Source organism: Cherax quadricarinatus, chromosome 24 (genome assembly GCF_038502225.1).
Source record: "Cherax quadricarinatus isolate ZL_2023a chromosome 24, ASM3850222v1, whole genome shotgun sequence".
NCBI classification, from domain to species: domain Eukaryota; kingdom Metazoa; phylum Arthropoda; class Malacostraca; order Decapoda; family Parastacidae; genus Cherax; species Cherax quadricarinatus.
In genome coordinates, this window is record NC_091315.1 from 34,460,998 (window position 1) to 34,483,824 (window position 22,827).

Sequence of the window (22,827 nt, forward strand, 5' to 3'; positions counted from 1 at the left end):
ACGTTTGATCCAAGGCAGCCAGCTTTCAGGGAGAAGGCTTACAGCTTTTCATCTCATCCCCTGCATGCATCACCCTTACTAGAGATTTTAACAATGCAAATATACAGTGTTTGTGTATATTTCGCCTGCTCTCGCGAATTCCTTGTATTGTTAATTTCTCTAGTAAGGGTGATGCATGCAGGGGATGAGATGAAAAGCTGTAAGCCTTCTCCTTGAAAGCTGGCTGCCTTGGATCAAACGCAAGCTACACGCCAAGGTATTGTCCAGTGTGGGTAGATTGGTAAAGCACTGCGTACCTTGTCCTAAGGTTCGTAGGTTCAAGTCTCCTTCAGCCAGAGATCAGCGTTTGTGTATATATATATATATATATATATATATATATATATATATATATATATATATATATATATATATATATATATATATTTTTTCTCGACAAGTCGGCCGTCTCCCACCGAGGCAGGGTGACCCAAAAAAGAAAGAAAATCCCCAAAAAGAAAATACTTTCATCATCATTCAACACTTTCACCACACACACATTATCACTGCTTTTGCAGAGGTGGTCAGAATATAACAGTTTAGAAGCATATACGTATAAAGATACACAACATATCCCTCCAAACTGCCAATATCCCAAACCCCTCCTTTAAAGTGCAGGCATTGTACTTCCCATTTCCAGTACTCAAGTCCGACTATATGAAAATAACCGGTTTCCCTGAATCCCTTCACTAAATATTACCCTGCTCACACTCCAACAGATCGTCAGGTCCCAAGTATCATTCGTCTCCATTCACTCCTATCTAACACGCTCATGCACGCTTGCTGGAAGTCCAAGCCCCTTGCCCACAAAACCTCCTTTACCCCCTCTTTCCAACCCTTTCGAGGACGACCCCTACCCCTCCTTCCTTCCCCTATAGATTTATATGCTTTCCATGTCATTCTACTTTGATCCATTCTCTCTAAATGACCAAACCACCTCAACAACCCCTCTTCTGCCCTCTGACTAATGCTTTTATTAACTCCACACCTTCTCCTAATTTCCACACTCCGAATTTTCTGCATAATATTTACACCACACATTGCCCTTAGACAGGACATCTCCACTGCCTCCAACCGTCTCCTCGCTGCTGCATTTACCACCCAAGCTTCACATCCATATAAGAGTGTTGGTATTACTATACTTTCATACATTCCCTTCTTTGACTCCATAGATAACGTTTTTTGACTCCACATATACCTCAACGCACCACTCACCTTTTTTCCCTCATCAATTCTATGATTAACCTCATCCTTCATAAACCCATCCACCGACACGTCAACTCCCAAGTATCTGAAAACATTCACTTCTTCCATACTCCTCCTCCCCAATTTGATATCCAATTTTTCTTTATCTAAATCATTTGATACCCTCATCACCTTACTCTTTTCTATGTTCACTTTCAACTTTCTACCTTTACACACATTCTCAAACTCATCCACTAACCTTTGCAATTTTTCTTTAGAATCTCCCATAAGCACAGTATCATCAGCAAAAAGTAACTGTGTCAGTTCCCATTTTGAATTTGATTCCCCATAATTTAATCCCACCCCTCTCCCGAACACCCTAGCATTTATATATATATACAAAGGTAGACCCAAGAAAAGTCCCACTGAAAACGAGAAAATTTGCGCACAGGTTAGCAAAAAAAAAATTGAAGAAGGTAACACAGTGGGAGCCATCCGAATAATTACAAGTGACGACACTGTAGCCCCCAACGATGAGATCACAGCCCAAGCACTAAGAGACAAGCATCCAACCAGGGACACCATAGCCATCAACAACCCTGAGGAAGACCCCATCACTGAACAATTAATTTTGCCTGAATCGGAAGTCTATAAGGCGATTGTGTCATTTCCTGCAGGATCTGCAGGAGGTTACACTGGAATTCGACCTCAGCACCTCAAGGAGATGATAAATCCAGTACTCGGTGCATCTGCATCACTTCTTCTCACCGAGTTAACAACTTTCGCCAACAACTGCCTGGCTGGGCGAATCCCAGAAGAAATTAAACCTTTTTGGTGTGCGTTGAAGAAGAAGGATGGGGGAATCAGACCCATTACGGTTGGAAACACTCTTCGCCGTCTCGTTGCCAAAGCAGCAGTAAGAAACATTCGCCTAGAAGCTGCCAGTTTACTCCAGCCACACCAACTGGGCTTTGGGGTCCCTCAAGGCAGTGAAGCTGCAGCTCATGCGGCAAGGGCCTACATCAGGGACCTACCAGAAGACAAGGCCGTAGTCAAACTTGATTTTAGAAATGCCTTTAATATGGTAAAGAGAGATGCTGTCTTGCCAGCTGTTCGGGATCGCTTCTCCAGTCTTTTTCCCTTCATTTCAGCCGGCTACAGCAAACCCTCAATTCTTTTGTTTCGAGAACATGAAATTCTCTCATCAGAAGGTGTTCAGCAGGGTGACCCACTAGCTCCACTTCTCTTCTGCTTGGCAGTAAGGGAACTAACTTCCAGCCTACGCAGCGAGCTCAACATCTGGTACCTGGATGATGGAACTCTGGCAGGTACTGAAGAGTCCCTCGTAGGGTACCTACAACTGGTGAAAACACAGGGAGAAGACTTGGGACTCATCCTCAATCCCTCCAAGTGTGAAATCATCACAGCGAACCAGGAAATAATCAATGCTGTGCGAAGAATCCTCCCAGAAGTCTCTACTACCACTCTGTCCAACAGTACCCTCTTGGGAGCACCGCTGGGTCACCAGGTCATCGACACAGTCTGTATCTCCTCACAAGGTGCCTTACTATTCCAAGACTCACTTACTTCCTGAGTCAACATGACTCAAGAAATCGTAATGACACGATTGCAAACAAACCATACCCCCAGCCGGGATTGAACCCGCGGTCATAGAGTCTCAAAACTCCAGCCCGTCGCGTTAGCTAACGCGATGGGCTGGAGTTTTGAGACTCTTTGACCGCGGGTTCAATCCCGGCCGGGGGTATGGTTTACTTCCTGAGGTGTGTACACTCCTTTGACAACCCAACACTTGACGAATATGACGCACACCTGAGGTCAACCCCTAAGAAGGCACTGAACCTGTCACTAGAGAATCAGCAATGGGATCAGGCAACCCTCCCAGTGCGACTGGGAGGTATAGGGGTGCGCAAAGCAACGCGTGTTGCTTTACCTGCTTTTCTGTCTTCGTGTTTGGCTTCCAGTGCATTAGTCAAGAAGATTGTTCCCGAACGCTTGAGAGATGTGGTAGGAGCTCAAGACCCCAGGTTTACTGAAGCAGCGATTCGGTGGGACACCCTTACAGATTCCTCCAGTAGACCAGCTCCTCCCAAAGAACACAAACAGTCCCACTGGGGCAAACCGATCATGGAAAAAATCGCCAACACAATGCTCTCCAACGCCTCAGGAAAGGACAAAACTCGTCTCCTGGCAGTGAAGGCACCACACTCAGGAGATTTCCTGTTAGCTGTTCTCAATTCCTCCTTGGGCACTCGACTAGACCCACAGGCCATTCGGATTGGTGTTGCTCTTCGCCTAGCCGCCCCCATCCTCACCGAACATAGGTGTATTTGCGGCAGGGCGACAGCTGATCAATTCGGACTTCATGGTCTCGTGTGTCACACAGCAGAAGGGAAGTATGCCAGGCATGAGGAGGTCAATGACATCATAAAGAGAAGCCTCGCCATGGCCCGTTGCCCAGCTCAACGGGAACCCCAAGTGCAGAGGTCTGACGGAAGTCAAAAGCGTCCTGATGGAGCCACTATGCTACCTTGGAAGGATGGAAAGCAGATTGCCTGGGACTACACATGTGCCGCCACATTGGCAGACACCTAAATGCCATACTCCGTAGTGGAAGGGGGTGGAGCTGCCAGCCACAGGGGGACCCAGAAGATCCGCAAATATGAAGACCTTCCCCCTTGCTATAACTTCATCCCAATAGGGTCGGAGACCCTTGGAGCATGGGGCAAGTGTGCTCTAAAGTTCCTAATAGAGCTGGGTGAAAAGCTCATCACAGAAACCAAGGACCACAGGGCGACCAGCTTCATCTTTCAGAGACTCAGTGTTGCGATCCAGAGAGGAAATGCCTGCAGCATTCTGGGCACGCGGCCCACCGCCGGGGAGCTGGACGAAGTATTCGAGATGTAGCTCTGAGTTACCTATGTTGTTTTACTTTCTATCGTATTTTTGTGAATGTTTTGTCAATGTATTTTGTCTTTAAATAAAATATATATAAAATATAGGGGGTGGTAGGAGAAAATTCTCAAACAGCTTCAGGAGAACCTTGAGTTTTCCCTGAAGCAAGTTTATTCTTTTCTCTGAGGATGAGGGTCCCTATAACAGTTCTAGAGGTGGTACCTCCCTATATTACCTGGAGTTTACCTGGAGAGAGTTCCGGGGGTCAACGCCCCCGCGGCCCAGTCTGTGACCAGGCCTCCTGGTGGATCAGAGCCTGATCAACCAGGCTGTTACTGCTGGCTGCACGCAAACCAACGTACGAGCCACAGCCCGGCTGATCAGGAACCGACTTTAGGTGCTTGTCCAGTGCCAGCTTGAAGACTGCCAGGGGTCTGTTGGTAATCCCCCTTATGTGTGCTGGGAGGCAGTTGAACAGTCTCGGGCTATATGTCGTGCCGAATAGGCAGAATTTGCGATCTTGGCTTAAATAGCAACGCTCATCTTGACATATAGGACAAGTGAAAATTTGTGTATGCAATAATTTCGCCAAAATCATTCTGAACCTAACGAAAAAAATATGTTTCACTGTGTTTGCTTAGTATTAAATTACTGTAAACAAATCTAAAATATATTTAGCTGGGTTAAGCTAAAATAAATTGATCTTGTTGTAATAAGGTTAGGTAAGTTTTCTAAGATTCTTTTGTTGCAAAATTAAAATTTTTTACATTAACATTAATGAAAAAAATGTATCTTTAATCGTATAAGAGAAATTTTTCGAAAGGACTTAATTTTAAATGAGTTCTTGCTAATTGACCAGTTTTACATATTCGGCACGACATTATATATATATATATATATATATATATATATATATATATATATATATATATATATATATATATATATATATATATATATATATGTCGTGCCGAATAGGCAGAACTTGCGATCTTGGCTTAAATAGCAATGCTCATCTTGCCATATAGGACAAGTGAAAATTTGTGTATGCAGTAATTTCGCCAAAATCATTCTGAACCTAACGAAAAAAATATATTTCACTGCGTTTATTTAGTATTAAATTATTGTAAACAAATCTAAAATATATTTAGTTGGGTTATGCTAAAATAAATTGTTCTTGATATAATAAGGTTAGGTAAGTTTTTTAAGTTCCTTTTGGTGCAAAATTATAAATTTTTACATCAACATTAATGAAAAAAATATATCTTTAAACGTATAAGAGAAAATTTTAGAAAGAACTTAATTTTAAATGAGTTCTTGCTAATTGACCAGTTTTACATATTCGGCACGACATATATATATATATATATATATATATATATATATATATATATATATATATATATATATATATATATATATATATATATATATATATATATATATATATATATGTCGTGCCGAATATGTAAAACTGGTCAATTAGCAAGAACTCATTTAAAATTAAGTCTTTTCTGAAATTTTCTCTTATACGTTTAAAGATATATTTTTTTCATTAATGTTAATGTAAAAATTTTTAATTTTGCACCAAAAGAATCTTAGAAAACTTACCTAACCTTATTATAACAAGAACAATTTATTTTAGCCTAACCCAACTAAATATATTTTAAATTCGTTTACAGTAATTTAGTACTAAACAAACACAATCAAATATATTTTTTTCGTTAAGTTCAGAATGGTTTTGGCGAAATTATTGCATATACAAATTTTCACTTGTCCTATATGGCAAGATGATCGTTGCTATTTAAGCCAAGATCGCAAGTTCTGCCTATTCGGCACGACATATATATATATATATATATATATATATATATATATATATATATATATATATATATATATATATATATATATATATATATATATATATATATATATATATATATATATATATATATACACACATCCATTATCTCTCAGTCCACAGGAGGATTCGAACCTGTACAGTCTGCATCAAACTAGACGGTCACTCTCATATCCCGGAGCACCAGGCTTGTGGCAAGAAATTTCATCAAATCCTGTCATAAATAAAACAAATAAGTCCAGGATTCAAGCTATGTTGACGGATCAATTACTCTTCACTTGACAAAAGTGAGATGCAATCCATCTGATTTTGTCATATGATTATATTAGGTTTATGATTGATTGATTGATGTTAGTTTGCCGGTACTTCCGGCCCGGGTTTTCTCCAGATGGCGACCCGGCGGTGGCCCCCCGGGTGGGGGGTGTCGTTCGTCTTCTTTCTTTTGTCATCTTTCTTGGGGCCCTCCGGTTGGAGGGTGACTTCTTCTCTCTTGCGGTGACTCCCCAGGTGGGGATTTTTATGAGCTAGGTTTACCATTTCTAAATATAAGCCACCTGTTACTGGGTTTCCTCCACTGTTTTCATTAAGAATATGACTTGGTGCATTATCAGATTACTTTGATCAATGATACAACGAATCCACACACTGAGGCTCGCTCTCCAGCAAATTTTAAAAAATGTTCATGAGATAAAACTTGCTGACAACTACTGTACAAGAGATAATGCAACATCCTCTACACTCAAGTGATATTTATAGCTTACGTGGTGAATGATAAGATAATATATGATTATATTTGATATAAGCAAGGTATGTAGTCAGCCTTTCGCATTCCCCTCACCTACTTTTAGCTGCCTAGCAAAATTCAATAGACACTTACATTACTGAGCTGTTGTGGGGTGAGGTTAGCGCCAAGGAATTCATTGAGCTTCCTTAGTTCTGCCATAGTGTCAGTCTTCATGTCCTCATAAAAGACGAAATGTACGCTGGGATGATCCTTCATCTTCCATGAAGACCTCAGATGGGGCCAGTATGGACTGAACAACACTGCCAAGACAAAGCAACTTGAAGCATCTAGTGAAAACCTCTACCCGTTTCTCTATAAAAACTCCCTCATAAAATGTAGAAGAGGTGCAGCTTATAATGTAATGCCTAGTAAGAAAGAGTATTATATGACAACTTGAATTTTTTTTTTTTCTTTTCAACAAGTCGGTCGTCTCCCACCGAGGCAGGGTGACCCAAAAAAGAAAGAAAATCCCCAAAAAGAAAATACTTTCATCATCATTCAACACTTTCACCACACTCACACATTATCACTGCTTTTGCAGAGGTGCTCAGAATAGAACAGTTTAGAACCCCCGCGACAGTTGGTCAACTTGTGGCTCAAGCCTCGACCACCAGTGGGCCGGCTCATCGTCCATACCCGACCCTTATTTTTGACGGTCGTTCAAATAGTTTAGAGCCATGGCTGCAGTCAGTCGAGACGACTGTTCAGGCTCTATTTGATAGTCCCACGGATACACAATACATTCGTGCTGCTGTTGCAGAAGTGGATCTCACCCAGGATGATATAGGTGCCTTTGTGCAGCTCAAGCGCATTTGTAAGATTCAGTCTTGGGACAAACTTAAGGAGGAATTTAGGCGTTATTTTCGGCGTAGTCGCCAACGCCATTACATTGACATCGTTACCAGCATCTTGGCTGAATGTCAATACCGGCACGAAAGCCCCCTGGCTTGCATTTGCCAGTTCGAGCAAGCCGCCACGGACTTTACTGATGCCATCAGCTCCACTAAGTGGGTGGATGGTGACGGCCGTATTGATGCTAAAGACATCATCCCCATGCTGGCTGTCGGCATCATGCGGAGGGATGCCCCCCTAACCTCTGGGTTGCCATTGATGCGCTAGGACTCGGCCCTCAACACGACGTCCTGGGTGCATATGATGCCATCGACTCGCTCAAGCCGCCTTCCGAGCAAGGCAAGGTTTGCCGCTTTGCGGATGATCCCCTACCCATCCTTCCGGCGCCGTCCACAGTGACCCCGCGGTCGCAGCCGGAAGTCACTTTTGCCGCTGCTGTCAGACAGCCAGCCCACAGTCCCACTAACACGCGCCTAAGTAAAAATATTGACCACAGTAACAACAGTCAGTCTCATACAAAAAGGCAGTCATCGAATTCCTGGACCAAGGCGAAACGTCGCCAGCAAACACCACCCCCAACCTCACCTGCTAAGCATGTAGTGACTTGTTTCAACTGTGGCAAACGTGGGCACTACCGATCGGAGTGTTACAAACCTAAGTCCCCGCAAAGTAACCGTCACAGTCCCCACGCTCAGTATCCCAGTAACCGTAACCGTCCCCATGCTCAGTATCAAAGTAGCCGTAACCGTCCCCATGCTCAGTATCAAGGTAACCGTCACCGTCCCCATGCTCAGCCTCGCGAGGGAGTCTGTATGTACCACAATACTTCCAGTCATACCTCCCATGAGTGTAACAAGCTGCGAAGTATGCTGTCAGCTGAGTGGAGCAAGCAGTCGTCGCGCAATGCACGTGCTCGTAGAAGCCCTTCCACTAGTTCGGGGGAAGAGGCGCGTCCGCAAAACCAGCGAAAGACATAGTAACCCTGTCGGAGTCGCTGTATTCCGTCCCTGTCCGCAATGCATTCGCCGCCCTGGGCAGTGATACGCTTGCCGACAGTGAGGAAACAGAGTGTCTTGACGTTGTTGCCGAGACTCGTACCGTACCTTCCAGGTCGAGCCTCGTCAACAAGCGTCGAGCCTCGAGCAGCTGTGACTCCGGGGATTTCGTCGGTCTGTCATGCCTTCATGTTTGGTATGACAACCCGTGTGGACCGCTCATCAAGTCCACTGTCCACCATAAGCCTGTCCAGCTTTTCCTAGATACAGGTTCGGTGGTTAACATTGTCCGCTCCACTTTTTTCCGAGACATTGGTCTTCACGCGGCCATGTTGACAGAGCCGTCTGCCATTCAGACCTTGAGAGGAGTCTCAGGTAATCCGCTGACGGTTCGTGGTCGTACAACATTAGAATTTGCGGTCCAGGGTCACAAGCTGTCCGCAAAATTCTTAGTCGTAGATGGTATTGTTTTCCATGGTGACCTGCTCATAGGGTTCAAAACCATGGCAGACCTTAGGATCCGCTTAGATCCAGCTGAGTGGAAAGCAGAATTCAACGGAGTGGATGTGCCCTTCTGGGGCGTGCGCTTAGGATCCACTACGTGCTACTCTGTCTCAGAGTATGCACAGTGCTTAGAATCGTTGGAAACCGGTGGTTTCCATAGCACATTCTCCCCGGGGTCAGTCTCTTGCCCTGATCGACCTCGTAGTAGAGCTCGTTGCCCGTCACCTCCTGGCCATCAGCGCTTAGTTACCAGTGAAACCTAGTCTGGGGACGCCCAGTCTAACCTTCACTCTAACTCTGACGCTGTTGTAGAGACCAGCAGTTGTCAAGCTGCAGTATCCCTGTCGGCAGGCGGCTGTCTGACTCGTGTCATGGCATCAGCGAGCAGAGTTACTGCTTGTACAAGGTATGACGTCACTTTGTCAGCTAACTCGCTCACTCCTGTTATGGTGTATGTGAGCAGAGCTTTTGAAGGAGACCATGTGCTGGTTGACAACGACACGTGCCGAGTCAAGGGCCTCTCCCTTGAACCATCCTTGCACACAGTGCAACGTGGTAAGTTGCAAGTCCTTGTTGTCAACATGCATAGTCGAGAATTTCCCCTGCAGAAGAATACCTCACTTGTCGACCTTGTCAGATTCCCTCTCCCGGTGAGAGTGGAGGGTGAAGCCCCAGCTGACTTCCTCGTGAGTGGAGTTCTCCCAGGCTAATCTGCTGCTGACTCTTCCAACACCCGGCCAGTGCAGGAAGATGATCTAGCTTTGACGGATTATCCTGAAGAGGTCCCAAAACTTCTCCAGGTTCTCAATCGTGAACGTTCTGCAGTCGCACTAGATGGTGAGTCAATGGGTTTGACCCCACTGATCTCTCGCCGTATTCCACTTGACAAAGGTACTAAACCCATTTATGTACCTGCGTATCGCCTGCTACATGCGCAAAGAGTCTTCGCCGAAGAACTCATTACACGGATGCTCCGTGATGAAGTTATTGAGGAGTCCACTTCCCCATGGAATGCTCCCCTTATTCTGGTTCCCAAGAAAGACGGAACCTGGCGCCCTGTTATCGATTACAGGAAACTGAATGCATGTACCATCCCACCGCTGCCACCACTGTTATAACACTTTAAAGTGCAGGCATTGTACTTACCATTTCCAGGACTCAAGTCTGACTATATGAAAATAACCGGTTTCCCTGAATCCCTTCACTAAATATTACCCTGCTCACACTCCAACAGATCGTCAGGTCCCAAGTATCATTTGTCTCCATTCACTCCTATCTAACACGTTCATGCACGCTTGCTGGAAGTCCAAGCCCCTCGCCCACAAAACCTCCTTTACCCCCTCTTTCCAACCCTTTCGAGGACGACCCCTACCCCTCCTTCCTTCCCCTATAGATTTTATGCTTTCCATGTCATTCTACTTTGATCCAGTCTCTCTAAATGACCAAACCACCTCAACAACCCCTTTTCTGCCCTCTGACTAATGCTTTTATTAACTCCACACCTTCTCCTAATTTCCACACTCCGAATTTTCTGCATAATATTTACACCACATATTGCCCTTAGACAGGACATCTCCACTGCCTCCAACCGTCTCCTCGCTGCTGCATTTACCACCCAAGCTTCACATCCATATAAGAGTGTTGGTACTACTATACTTTCATACATTCCCTTCTTTGCCTCCATAGATAACGTTTTTTGACTCCACATATATCTCAACGCACCACTCACCTTTTTTCCCTCATCAATTCTATGATTAACTTCATCCTTCATAAATCCATCCGCCGACACGTCAACTCCCAAGTATCTGAAAACATTCACTTCTTCCATACTCCTCCTCCCCAATTTGATATCCAATTTTTCTTTATCTAAATCATTTGATACCCTCATCACCTTACTCTTTTCTATGTTCACTTTCAACTTTCTACCTTTACACACATTCTCAAACTCATCCACTAACCTTTGCAATTTTTCTTTAGAATCTCCCATAAGCACAGTATCATCAGCAAAAAGTAACTGTGTCAATTCCCATTTTGAAATTGATTCCCCATAATTTAATCCCACCCCTCTCCCGAACACCCTACCATTTACTTCTTTTACAACCCCATCTATAAATATATTAAACAACCATGGTGACATTACACATCCCTGTCTAAGACCTACTTTTACCGGGAAGTATTCTCCCTCTCTTCTACACACCCTAACCTGAGCCTCACTATCCTCATAAAAGCTCTTTACAGCATTTAGTAACTTACCACCTATTCCATAAACTTGCAACATCTGCCACATTGCTCCTCTATCCACTCTATCATATGCCTTTTCTAAATCCATAAATGCAATAAAAACTTCCCTACCTTTATCTAAATACTGTTCACATATATGCTTCAATGTAAACACTTGATCTACACATCCCCTACCCACTCTAAAGCCTCCTTGCTCATCCGCAATTCTACATTCTGTCTTACCTCTAATTCTTTCAATTATAACCCTACCGTATACTTTTCCTGGTATACTCAGTAAACTTATTCCTCTATAATTTTTACAATCTCTTTTGTCCCCTTTCCCTTTATATAAAGGGACTATACATGCTCTCCGCCAATCCCTAGGTACCTTCCCCTCTTTCATACATTTATTAAACAAAAGTACCAACCACTCCAACACTATATCCCCCCCTGCTTTTAACATTTCTGTCATGATCCCATCAGTTCCAGCTGCTTTACCCCTTTTCATTCTACGTAATGCCTCACGTACCTCCACCACACTTACATTCTGCTCTTCTTCACTCCTAAAAGATGGTATACCTCCCTGGCCAGTGCATGAAATTACCGCCTCCCTTTCTTCCTCAACATTTAAAATAAATAACATATAATAATTAGTGGTAATAATAGAAACTGCCGATTAAATGTGTGTTACCTGCAAACACTTATCTGTTGAAATTTTAGTTTATTAAGCAGGAAGGAGAAAGAACATTATTATTATTATTATTATTATTATTATTATAAAAAAGAAGAGCTAAACCTACAAGGGTCAAGTAGAAAGAACAAAGGTCACGGTATTGTGTTGTATGGCACATACTAAGCATCAAGCAGGCAGTAGCAGTTAAATATTGATAACCTTGAGTAACAAAAATTATCCCCGACTCCCTCCACACTTCAAGCTCCCATCTTATCATTTGCTTGTAAGACCAGTCACCGCTAATATTATGCCTTACAGTATGTAAATTAACTGATAAATTAGGGATTGTATAGTGTTATATGATCATAATATAGTGATTACCCTATTTACATCATATACAATAATACAAGATGAACAAGATGATCATATTTAACCCAACTGTTTAGTATGTTGATCCATTATGTACCTCTGTAATCTGTAAATACCTTTGTAACTTGTCATGATTGTGACCAGATCTACCTATAACTTATTCAGCTATCAAAATTTTGGGGTCCAGTTCCTGGACCCATTATGTACCTCTGTAATCTTTTGACTACCGCCCACAGGATGGGTATGTGGTGCATAATAAACATGTTAAACTAACTGTTGTAGTTCTACTTGGCCATTAAATTCAAGTTATGCTTGCAACAAGAATATACACTCTTTACTACTTCTGATTAGTGATGAAAAAACCAAACTGCAGTTCATGGTGCTACTTGTTAATTTTTTTTCCTAAAAGGTTTTCGTTTATAACTTGAAAATGCCTTATCCGATCGGCTTCAAATTTTCAACGCTAGTGTTCTATAGCTATGGAAAAATTAATGCAACTATTGACATGGGCAGGTGCCCTCTGGTCACTTTTGTATAGGCCAGGGGTGAGCAAGTTCTTCGATAGGAAGAACTATACTATACTATGTTTTTTTTTTATTCGCCGGTATTCTCCCGGCCCGGGTCTTTTCCAAGTAGTGATGACCCGGCCTTGGCTCCCTCTCTGGGGAGTATCTCGAGATCTGTGTCTCCCATGGGAGGAGGTACAAGTACCCCCTCATCTTTGGGACCAAGTGTCCCCAGGTCTAGCCACAGTCCCCGCCCTCACGGGGCTCGTAGGGAGAAGCTGGGCCTCTAGTCTGCCATCTGCCGCGCCCCAAAGTGGCTCGTGGGGATGGTAGTCCTGTGAGCTGCTGGTGGTAGCAAGCTCAGGCCTTCTTGTTTATAATGTGCAAGATCCACAGAAAATATTTAAAATTTGTATTTATAAATAATAGAAAATACAAGTGTATAGTAGTCCTCTTCACCACAGCAGAATATGTTAAATTTCTGCTCGTTGAAGACTGAATCTTCATTTTTGTAGTTAATAGTTTAAAATCTGGCTGGTAAGATGTCAGAGCTGTTCTATGAGGCTCAGTGAGTAGGCTGTTAGTGAAGATGTCATAATGTTTTGACTTGAGATTCCCCTGGCCAACGATATCGTTGCACTCATCCACTTAATGGTCAGACCCAATAATGCTTAACCTAACTGACTGATGCACACATGTACGACACCACGCATCCATATGCCATTAAAAAAGACTTCATTACTTACAATCATCCTCCATGAACAGCTTCACGAAGTTGTCGAAGGTGCCGGTGTAGGAGTGGAATTGGAAATTTTTGAAGTGGTGGTACAAGGACACCACCACATCCTTGGGATTCCTAACTGCATACACCACCTAGAACAATAGTTGTATAAAGAGGTGAGGGAGAGAACTTAGGTCGCAGAAAGGACAGAAACAACTGACTGATTCCATTGAAAATATGACATATATTTAACCAAGAATTGCCAAACTCTGAGAATTAACGTGAAAAATAATTAAAGAAGCATCGTAACAACACAACCATTGATCTGCAATAGTTCTTACAGTAGATAACAAAAAAAAAGGCACAATACCGTGACTGGAACGATACACAAATAACCCGCACATAGAAGAGAGGAGCTTACGACAACGTTTCGGTCCGACTTGGACCGAAACGTCGTCGTAAGCTCGTCTCTTCTCTGTGCGGGTTATTTGTGTATTCTTACAATAGTGCAAAACACTTGTAGAAAAACACATATCACAATACCTGAAAGAAAATATTTGTAGGATATGCTCTTTTTACCCTAGAATTTTACGTATACTAAATTCCTCACGTCAGAAAATACTTAAGTACAAATAATCCGAAGTTAAACACACTGAAGTAATATAAAAATCCCAAGTTAAACTCGTGCAATTAATTTCACTAGAAATTTGTTTATATAACTCTCCAAACGTGATTTGTTTATGGAATTCGAGCGCTGAAATATAAGTCTTGGAAAATGATTTAAGTAAAGTATAACAATGTTACAGTAGTAGTAATAATACTCTACTAAGATAACCTTAGCTGAGTTAAGAAGATATGGAGGCAGGAGACAGAATGGAAGATGAGTCTTCATAACACGACGGTCAGGTAAAGCTTCACACATCTTCAGGAAAACACCATCTTCTGACTTCATTTCTTTGAATGAAAATTCTGCAGCCATATCTTGAAAAGATTGAGGAAGTTCGCCAAAATCTACCATCATTTTATCCCATGCGTTGCTATCCGCCAGTGCGTCAAATCTAGAATTTATACGTATTTATTATGATAATATTTACCTACAGCAATGTTGTAAATTAGAGTTTAGTTGAGAAGGTAAATATATAGTATGTACTTATTAAAGTTACTATATGTTAAGTCTGGCTGTCAGAGAACACAGAAGAAATGTTAGATTTAAAATATATATTCTCATACTCTATTTGTGGTGATCTCATTGGTGTTGGTGTGTCAGTTTTATCGTTGTTCAGGTCAGGGTTGTTCAACATCGTCCAGAGGACCTCCTGAAGCCAGGTTGTACCAGACTTGGGCATCCCCATCAAAATTACGTCGCTGGGCCTGAGCTATAAAAAAAATGTAATGCATGATACAATGTTGGTAGTGTCATGAATACTATTCAGCTGAAACAGAGATGTCCACTTGGAGACAAAAAGAAGAAATAGAGGCAGTAATTTACAGCCTAATCTTTCTCCATTTTCATGTTACAATTGGGTCACGTACACACAGTTACTGAATAAAGTATCTTAAAAATATATAAAACTATTAACAATATCCTCTAAGATTCATATATATGCTTTAATACTAACTTAATTTCATATGTACCTTGAAGTTGTATATCTTGTCTGCAATTCTGGTGAATGCAGCGGGAAGTAGCCATCCGTCGGGCATCAGTTTGACCATACCTTCCTTGTAGAGTTGTTGTTCCTTGCCCAACCTGGCCAGCCACTCATCACTCATCACCACCACCTCGTGACCACTAACAAGCTTACTCATCTTCCTATGATTAAAAATGCACTTAGTAGACAGAGTATGAAGATAAGTATTGTTGATGCACTGTTACATTTTCCATTCGTGCTAGTAACAGTAAGGAAAAGTGCGTAGAGTTCTATACTTTCAACAGTGGTCTATGTAGTGAATGACAGAAGAAGGAACTTTGTAAATCATTAACGTGATTATCTAATGAATAATTGAACATGAGCATCGTGCCTGAGATGGAGAAAATAATCAATGTAAAGCCTGTTACACGACGGGATTTATGCTCTTAGCTTCGAATTATCACATGATAAACTTGACCTCCTCAATGTACTCATGGAAATCAATCACAGAACTAGTAGGCCCATTACACTGTTTACCTATTCATTAGTCCTTATAATGTAACTCAAAATCACCCTGACGAACATAATTTTATCAGCAAATTTCAACAGTTTCACAAGTTGTTGCTTACAGAGATATTGAATTATTTGATAAGGGATTATAAGTGGTGAACAATGATAAGAAGACATGCTTATCAGGCCTGGTCATGGACCGGGCGACGGGGGCGTTGATCCCCGGAATACCCTCCAGGAAGGTAGGCACCTCCAGGTAATACAGCATATACTCAGTTTCCACACACGAGACAGACACGAAGCTAGGCGAGTAGCAATCTCTGCTCGATCTTTGAATGGTATTTCCCCCATTTACCTTGACCACAGTCACCTGTATTATAATGTACACAAAAGACCAAGTACTGCACCCCAAGTACTTAAGAGACAGGTAGCAAAAGCTTAAGTCCCCTCAAGAAATCCAAGAGCTGTTATTATTCACTTGTGATTAGTGTATATATATATATATATATATATATATATATATATATATATATATATATATATATATATATATATATATATATATATATATATATATATATATATATATATATATATATATATATATATATATATATACTATATACATAAATTCTAAACGAGGAAGCACTAAACCAGTTAGAGTAATGTAGCGCCTAGGGAATGACTGGTAATCAAGTATGATCTGAGGAAGCGTAGCTCCAATTTTTTTTAATCAAGAGCCCTGCACTAGCATCAAGACATCCTCCATGAAAGATTTACTAAACTAAATAATAATACGTTCACCAAGTTTGTGATAAAACACATATATCATTACTTGTAAGGTAGATTTTGTGTGCAATTTCAAGCTTATTTTACCGAACCATACTCACTTGTACTAAGTTTAAATAAGATTGTATTAAGTTTAAATAAGATTGTAAAACTGCTAGCCACTATTACTTGTCTAGTTTTAAGTATAGTTGCTACGTACTATTATCTTATCTAGTTTTAATTAGTTACTATATATTAGGATTAGTTTGCCCGAAATGCCTGGGCATGATAGTGGCTATCTTTGTACTTAGTAAATCAAAATTGTAATTACACATTGTAACCTTTACAAAGTAATAAACTTTACCCTTGTGTCTGATGCATGTGACATTGTGTTTTCACCTGACAAGAATGTAATCAAACACTGTATAATTGATAACATTTATCCTTACGATGGTGTGTTGATTGCTGTTGCTATTATTATTATTATTATTATTATTATTATTATTATTATTATTATTATTATTATTACTTATGGAGAAGCAATAAACCCGTGCTGATGGCACGCTTACAACCCAAGACCTGATTTAAATAACAATAAACTGGAGATTCTATGGTTTGAAGTGCTGCTTCCTAAGACCAAACCCATCTTAATAGGAACTAGTTACCGCCCTCCTACTCAGGACCAGTTCTTAGAAGACTTTTCCAGAGTCTTGTCCGGAGTTGAAAACAATTGCGAGACAATAATACTGGGCGACTTCAATATCTGTTTTCAGCAGCAAAATAACGGGCTATGCAAAAGGAATAAGCAAATTCTAGGATATTCCGGGAAACCCAATCGTGCCTCCCCCCAAACCAACGATAGATCTTTCCCGGGAAAAAAAATCCCCCCATCCAAAATACCAGTCCGAAAACATTCTTTTTTAAATATACAGGGTCAAAACCCCAACAAAGCCGGGCCCCTGATAACACCCCGTCTAATTTCCTAAAGAGGGTGTTTTGAACTGTAAACCCCTATTGCTAAATAATAAATCTATCAATCCCCATAATACAAAAGGGGCGGTTCAAAGGAGGCCAGATTCTTATCTTCAAAAAAATAGAGGTCTGTGGCAATATGGGCCGTTAGTATATATATAATTCTAAAATTTAGAGGGGGCTGTATTCTCGGAGTTAATTTAAAAAAATTTCCCCAAGCTATCAATCGGCTTTAGAAGCCCTACTCACAAACACCCCCCCTTTAAATTAATCTGATGGTTACCTGAGAACTAAATTCAAGGGGGAACCCCTCTAGGTAGGAAACCTTAGACCTGAAAAAGGCCCCCATCTTCAACCACAATATATTATGTAATAAATTTTGGCATCGGGGTTCCTAGACTGGTTTGTCCTACCAGAAATGGGAGACAAATGTAAAGATCAAAAAAAACAGAATCAAAACCCCCAAACCCATAATAGGGAGCCCCAGTATTCTGGGCCCCTATTATTCTTATGTTATTTGATATCCCCTATCATTTCAATCAAACCCTACTGTATGATGCGGCCAGTTAGTGTCAGTAAAACCCAAAGATTTGCTAATTTTTTCATGAACTGGAGTCCTGCAAAAAGGTTTGGGAAAAACAAACTATCATTACCTGGAAAAAAGAAGCCATTTCTTTGGCGAAAAATAAACGAGAAGGGTAAATAATTTCATTGTAATGGGGGCCCATCACTTTGTTTCATCAGTAAATATTTAAATTCCGACCCATGCATGCCCGGGGAATTGATAGGAAACATGTGAAAAAAACGAATGCCCGACTGAAGTTCCTTTAGAAACACAGTGTCTACTACTATTATTTAATTTTTGAAGGTTAAAACAGCTATGTGAAAATGAGGTATACTAGGAATAAGATAAACTGAATTATTTATATTAACATTAATGAGAGGATTAGACCATAATAATAGGCACATGAATATTGCAATGATAGGTACATGTATATATCACTATACAAGAAATTTGACCCAAAGACGGAAAGCGTAGCTCACATTTCTTAAATCAAGATCCCTACATTAACATCAACTTATCTTCCATGACGGACACGAGAATAAAATCCATTCCAACCTAAGCACATAACTAAAATAAAATCAGTTCTATCATGGTGTTGACTGGTGAAGTATGTTGATTAGTAACTGGAATGAGTCGACCTTCCAAGTGAAGTAACAGATATAGAGACAGGTTAACGAGATAGTGAGGTAAGCACCTGATATGAACGCCATTCAATAAACATATCGAGTAACGCGGTCGCAGGTCATGGTTGACGGTTGTGACATACGGACAGATAACGGTGAGTTAATCATGCATGTCACAATGCAGTGGCTGAAACAATTCTCAAGAGACAGCAGGTTAAGAATGCAAGTCACAACACAGTGCTTGGAACAATCCTTACATAAACTAGATGATGTTTCGGTCCGTCATGGACCAGTCTCAGGTCACAGCTAAGCGAGAGAAAGCAGAGCAGACCAGCAGACACCTCGGGAAGTAGGAAGGTTTAGGTGGTAGTATTAACAGTAGTTGAGGTAGTAATGATAGAAGGAATGAAAGTTGTAGTAGTTTACTAATAGGATCAATTATAACATGGAAAAACAGGTAACCACACTCTATATAATAAAAAAATTTCGGTAATAACTGGAATTCGTCTTTAGTAAATACAGACTGTCAGCATACATATACAATCTGTTATTAGTAAGTATATTTAGGTACCTGGAGTTTACCCGGAGAGAGTTCCGGGGGTCAACGCCCCCGCGGCCCGGTCTATGACCAGGCCTCATGGTGGATCAGAGCCTGATCAACCAGGCTGTTACTGCTGGCTGCACGCAATCCAATGTACGAGCCACAGCCCGGCTGGTCAGGTACCGACTTTAGGTGCACATAGTAACGTATGTGTAATTTACCTAGGATAACCCCCAAAAAAAGTCAAAGTGACTTATTTTCATTGAGGTTCACTCTAACACACGCACCCCAAAGAATTCATTAAGGACAAAGAAAATAAAGAAAAGAACTGCAGGCCTAACGCTAGGTAAGAAGTAAAGATAAATTCAGAAGACAGAAAAGAAAATACAGAAGACAAGCCAAGAGAAAAGTTAAGAAGACAAAGGTCATGTCTAGTCACGAGTGTCTCGATGATTAGATCATTTGACAGTATTTAGAGGAAGGCAGGCACATACAGAAACAAATCCGGGAATAAGATTCATGTTGGGAATGTTGTGTCTCAGAGCCGATTCATCATGACAGGGTCTGAGAAGGTTAGGAGGATATATAATTTTAGCAGAGGATCAATTTATAGGATGGCTGGCTATGATCTCTGAAATGAGAATTGTTAGTGCCAATAAGGCGAACATTTTTATGGTCTTTAAGTCTATAAAAACGAGACTTAAACGTCATTTCAAGTTTCCTCTGTAAATGTGATTTATTCTGTGAATAATAAGTTATTTTAAGTGAGATAAGTGGTAGCCTGGTTATACTCCATGTTTTCCCTCTTCTATTATTACTGATTTCACGTTTTCATGCTACACTGACGGCTATTATATTTAGTGGAAGCAAATACTGCTTGGGGAATAAGATCTCCAGTGAACTGGATGAAGGTAATTATATTCAGAGAAAAATCCATACGGGTCTGACTGCGTTCTCGAGTCAAGAGCCCTTCACCTGTATTCAGACACCTTCCTTAAAGGGTAAGACATCGAGACAATTCGAGGGATGCTTATATTAGAACAACTAAGAAGTGTCCTCAGCCTATAGCTTAAGGGACCGGGATCGATCCTCGGCACGAGTGAAACGTTGGGCATGTTTCCTTACACCTGCCACCCCTGTTCACCTAGCAGTAAGTAGGTAACTGGGTATTAGATTAAAGGATCCCAGTGTAAACAAGACAGAGCCCTCGATGACGCACTGACTTTATCGGGTTATCCTGGGTAGTTAACCCTTCGGGTTAAAAATTCGAACCAAATATTATTTTACCTTATTTGACCTTGATCTGGGTTAGCTTGCAGAAGCGCAATTGTGGACCATCACATTACTAAGACACGTTAAAATGTTTTCCCCTGGCAGAATAATGCTCTCAACCCTACCTCTGTTACCTGGAAGTGCCTGGGGGTATTCGTTACGTGCATGATATAAAACATTTTCATTTCGAAGTCGCTGCTCGATCCAAGAACATAAGCATCCACTCTATTTCAATGATCCAAGAAAGTTATCCACTTAGTACATAAGCAACCACTCTACCTATATAGGAAAGTGCTAAACCCATAGGGGTCATACAGCGCCTGGGGAAATGGGAGACATTCAGGCTTTATCCAAGGAAAGAGAAGTCAGGTCCATTCCTTGGATCAAGAGCCCCTCGCCAACTTAGGGAATCTCCCTTGAGGGGACTGTATGTATTTCATAACCCGAGTACATGACCGGCTTAAGAATGAAGCCGTTCGAATTATTATTATAATCAAAAGAAGCGCTAACCCACAAGGGTTATACAGCGCAGCAGGGCAAGGAAGGATGCAGGGGGAAATGGGTGGCAAGAGGGAGAGGGATGATTATTAGGGTATGGAGTGAAGCGGGGCAGTGCAGGGGGGTAGAGAGTAGCAAGAGATTAAGGTAGAAAGGACGGAGAAGAGTGCTAGAGGCATCATCATCAGAGTTTGTGTAGTAAATCAGTCGCTGTGATGAATGGTTTTGAAAACTGACAAGTTGAAGATTGAGACACTTATGCAACATATGGGAATCAACAAGATTGATGGACTGAACACATCGGCTCCAGGGTGAGGGACTGATTACCTCAAACTCCTCCTCTCCTTACACCTTTCTGCTTTGTGTTGGACTGATGAAGCCACTGTGTGGCGAAACGTTTCCTAAATAAAGATTCCCATATGTTGCATAAGTGACTCAATCTTCAAATCAGTCGCTGTCAAAAAGTCAGTCAGAGAGTCTGGATTAAAGGAGGATCCATCAGCAAGAAGGGAAGGTAAAGAAAGTGCAGCAGAACCGAGACGACGTTGGAGGTAAATTCTGCGTGCTCGTTGAAAGAGTGGACAGTCCAACAGAATGTGGCTAACAGATACTGGAACCTGACAATTCTCTCAGAGAGGAGCGAAGCCGTTCGAAAATATATTTAATGTTCAGTACAGAGGAGAAACTTAAAATTACAAGAGAAAAATTAATTTTCACTATTTCTTAGTTCTACGTACCTGGTTATATTATTACCTGGAGTTTACCTGGAGAGAGTTTGGGGGTCAATGCCCCACGGCCCGGTCTGTGACCAGGCTTCATGGTGCATCAGAGCCTGATCAACCTGGCTGTTACTGCTGGCTGCACGCAATCCAACGCACGAGCCACAGCCCGGCTGGTCAGGTACCGACTTTAGGTGCTTGTCCAGTGCCAGCTTGAAGACTGCCAGGGGTCTATTGGTAATCCCCCCTTTTGTATGCTGGGAGGCAGTTGAACAATCTCGGGCCCCTGACACTTATTGTATGGTCTCTTAACGTGCTAGTAACACCCCTACTTTTCATTGGGGGGATGGTGCATCGTCTGCCGAGTCTTTTGCTTTCGTAGTGAGTGATTTTCGTGTGCAAGTTCGGTACTAGTCCCTCTAGGATTTTCCAGGTGAATATAATCATGTATCTCTCCCTCCTGCGTTCCAGGGAATACAGGTTCAGGAACTTCAAGCTGAGGTGTTTTATCTCCGTTATGCTCGCCGTGAAGGTTCTCTGTACATTTTAAGATTATCTATATTTATATTATATTTAAGATTCTTTATATTTATATTTAAAATTCTCTGATTACATACGTATGTAACTGCATCTGCGGTTACATACGTGGCTAAAGCTCTCGCTTCACACGGTGAGGATCCGGGTTCGATTCCAGGCGAGGGTAGAAACATTGGGTGTTTCCTTACACTAGTTATCTATATTCACCCATCAGTAATAATGGGTACCTGGGTGTTAGTGGACTGGTGTGGGTCGCATCCTGGGACAAAACTGACCTAATTTGCCCGAAATGCTCTGCAAAACAAGCGGCTTTCTATATAGTAGTATGTCATTAATGTCAGCTAGGACTGTATACCTTGTACATGTACTTGTAGAAATAAAGATATTATTATTATTATTATTATTATTATTATTATTATTATTATTATTATTATTATAAAAAGAAGCGCTAAACCTACAAGGGGCATACAGCGGTATCTGCGGTTACATACGTATTTAATGACTCATTTTATTTATTTAGGTTATTTTAAACAAAACATTCGCAAGTTTAAAATCTCTCTCATCGACAC

The 22,827-nt window shown here is 41.4% G+C and overlaps 1 protein-coding gene across 1 annotated transcript in view; it reads right to left on the reverse strand.

The window, feature by feature from the left end:
• LOC128690761 (sulfotransferase 1C4) overlaps window positions 1–22,827 on the reverse strand; it is a 30,776-nt gene that overhangs the window by 2,154 nt on the left and 5,795 nt on the right. Inside the window, exons 2-6 of the mRNA XM_070088326.1 lie at window positions 15,261–15,435; window positions 14,856–15,001; window positions 14,461–14,683; window positions 13,651–13,777; window positions 6,879–7,045 (exon numbers count right to left, since the gene is read on the reverse strand). Coding sequence (XP_069944427.1) covers window positions 6,879–7,045; window positions 13,651–13,777; window positions 14,461–14,683; window positions 14,856–15,001; window positions 15,261–15,431 — 834 coding nt within the window. The 5' untranslated portion in view covers window positions 15,432–15,435. The remainder of the gene's footprint in view (window positions 1–6,878; window positions 7,046–13,650; window positions 13,778–14,460; window positions 14,684–14,855; window positions 15,002–15,260; window positions 15,436–22,827) is intronic.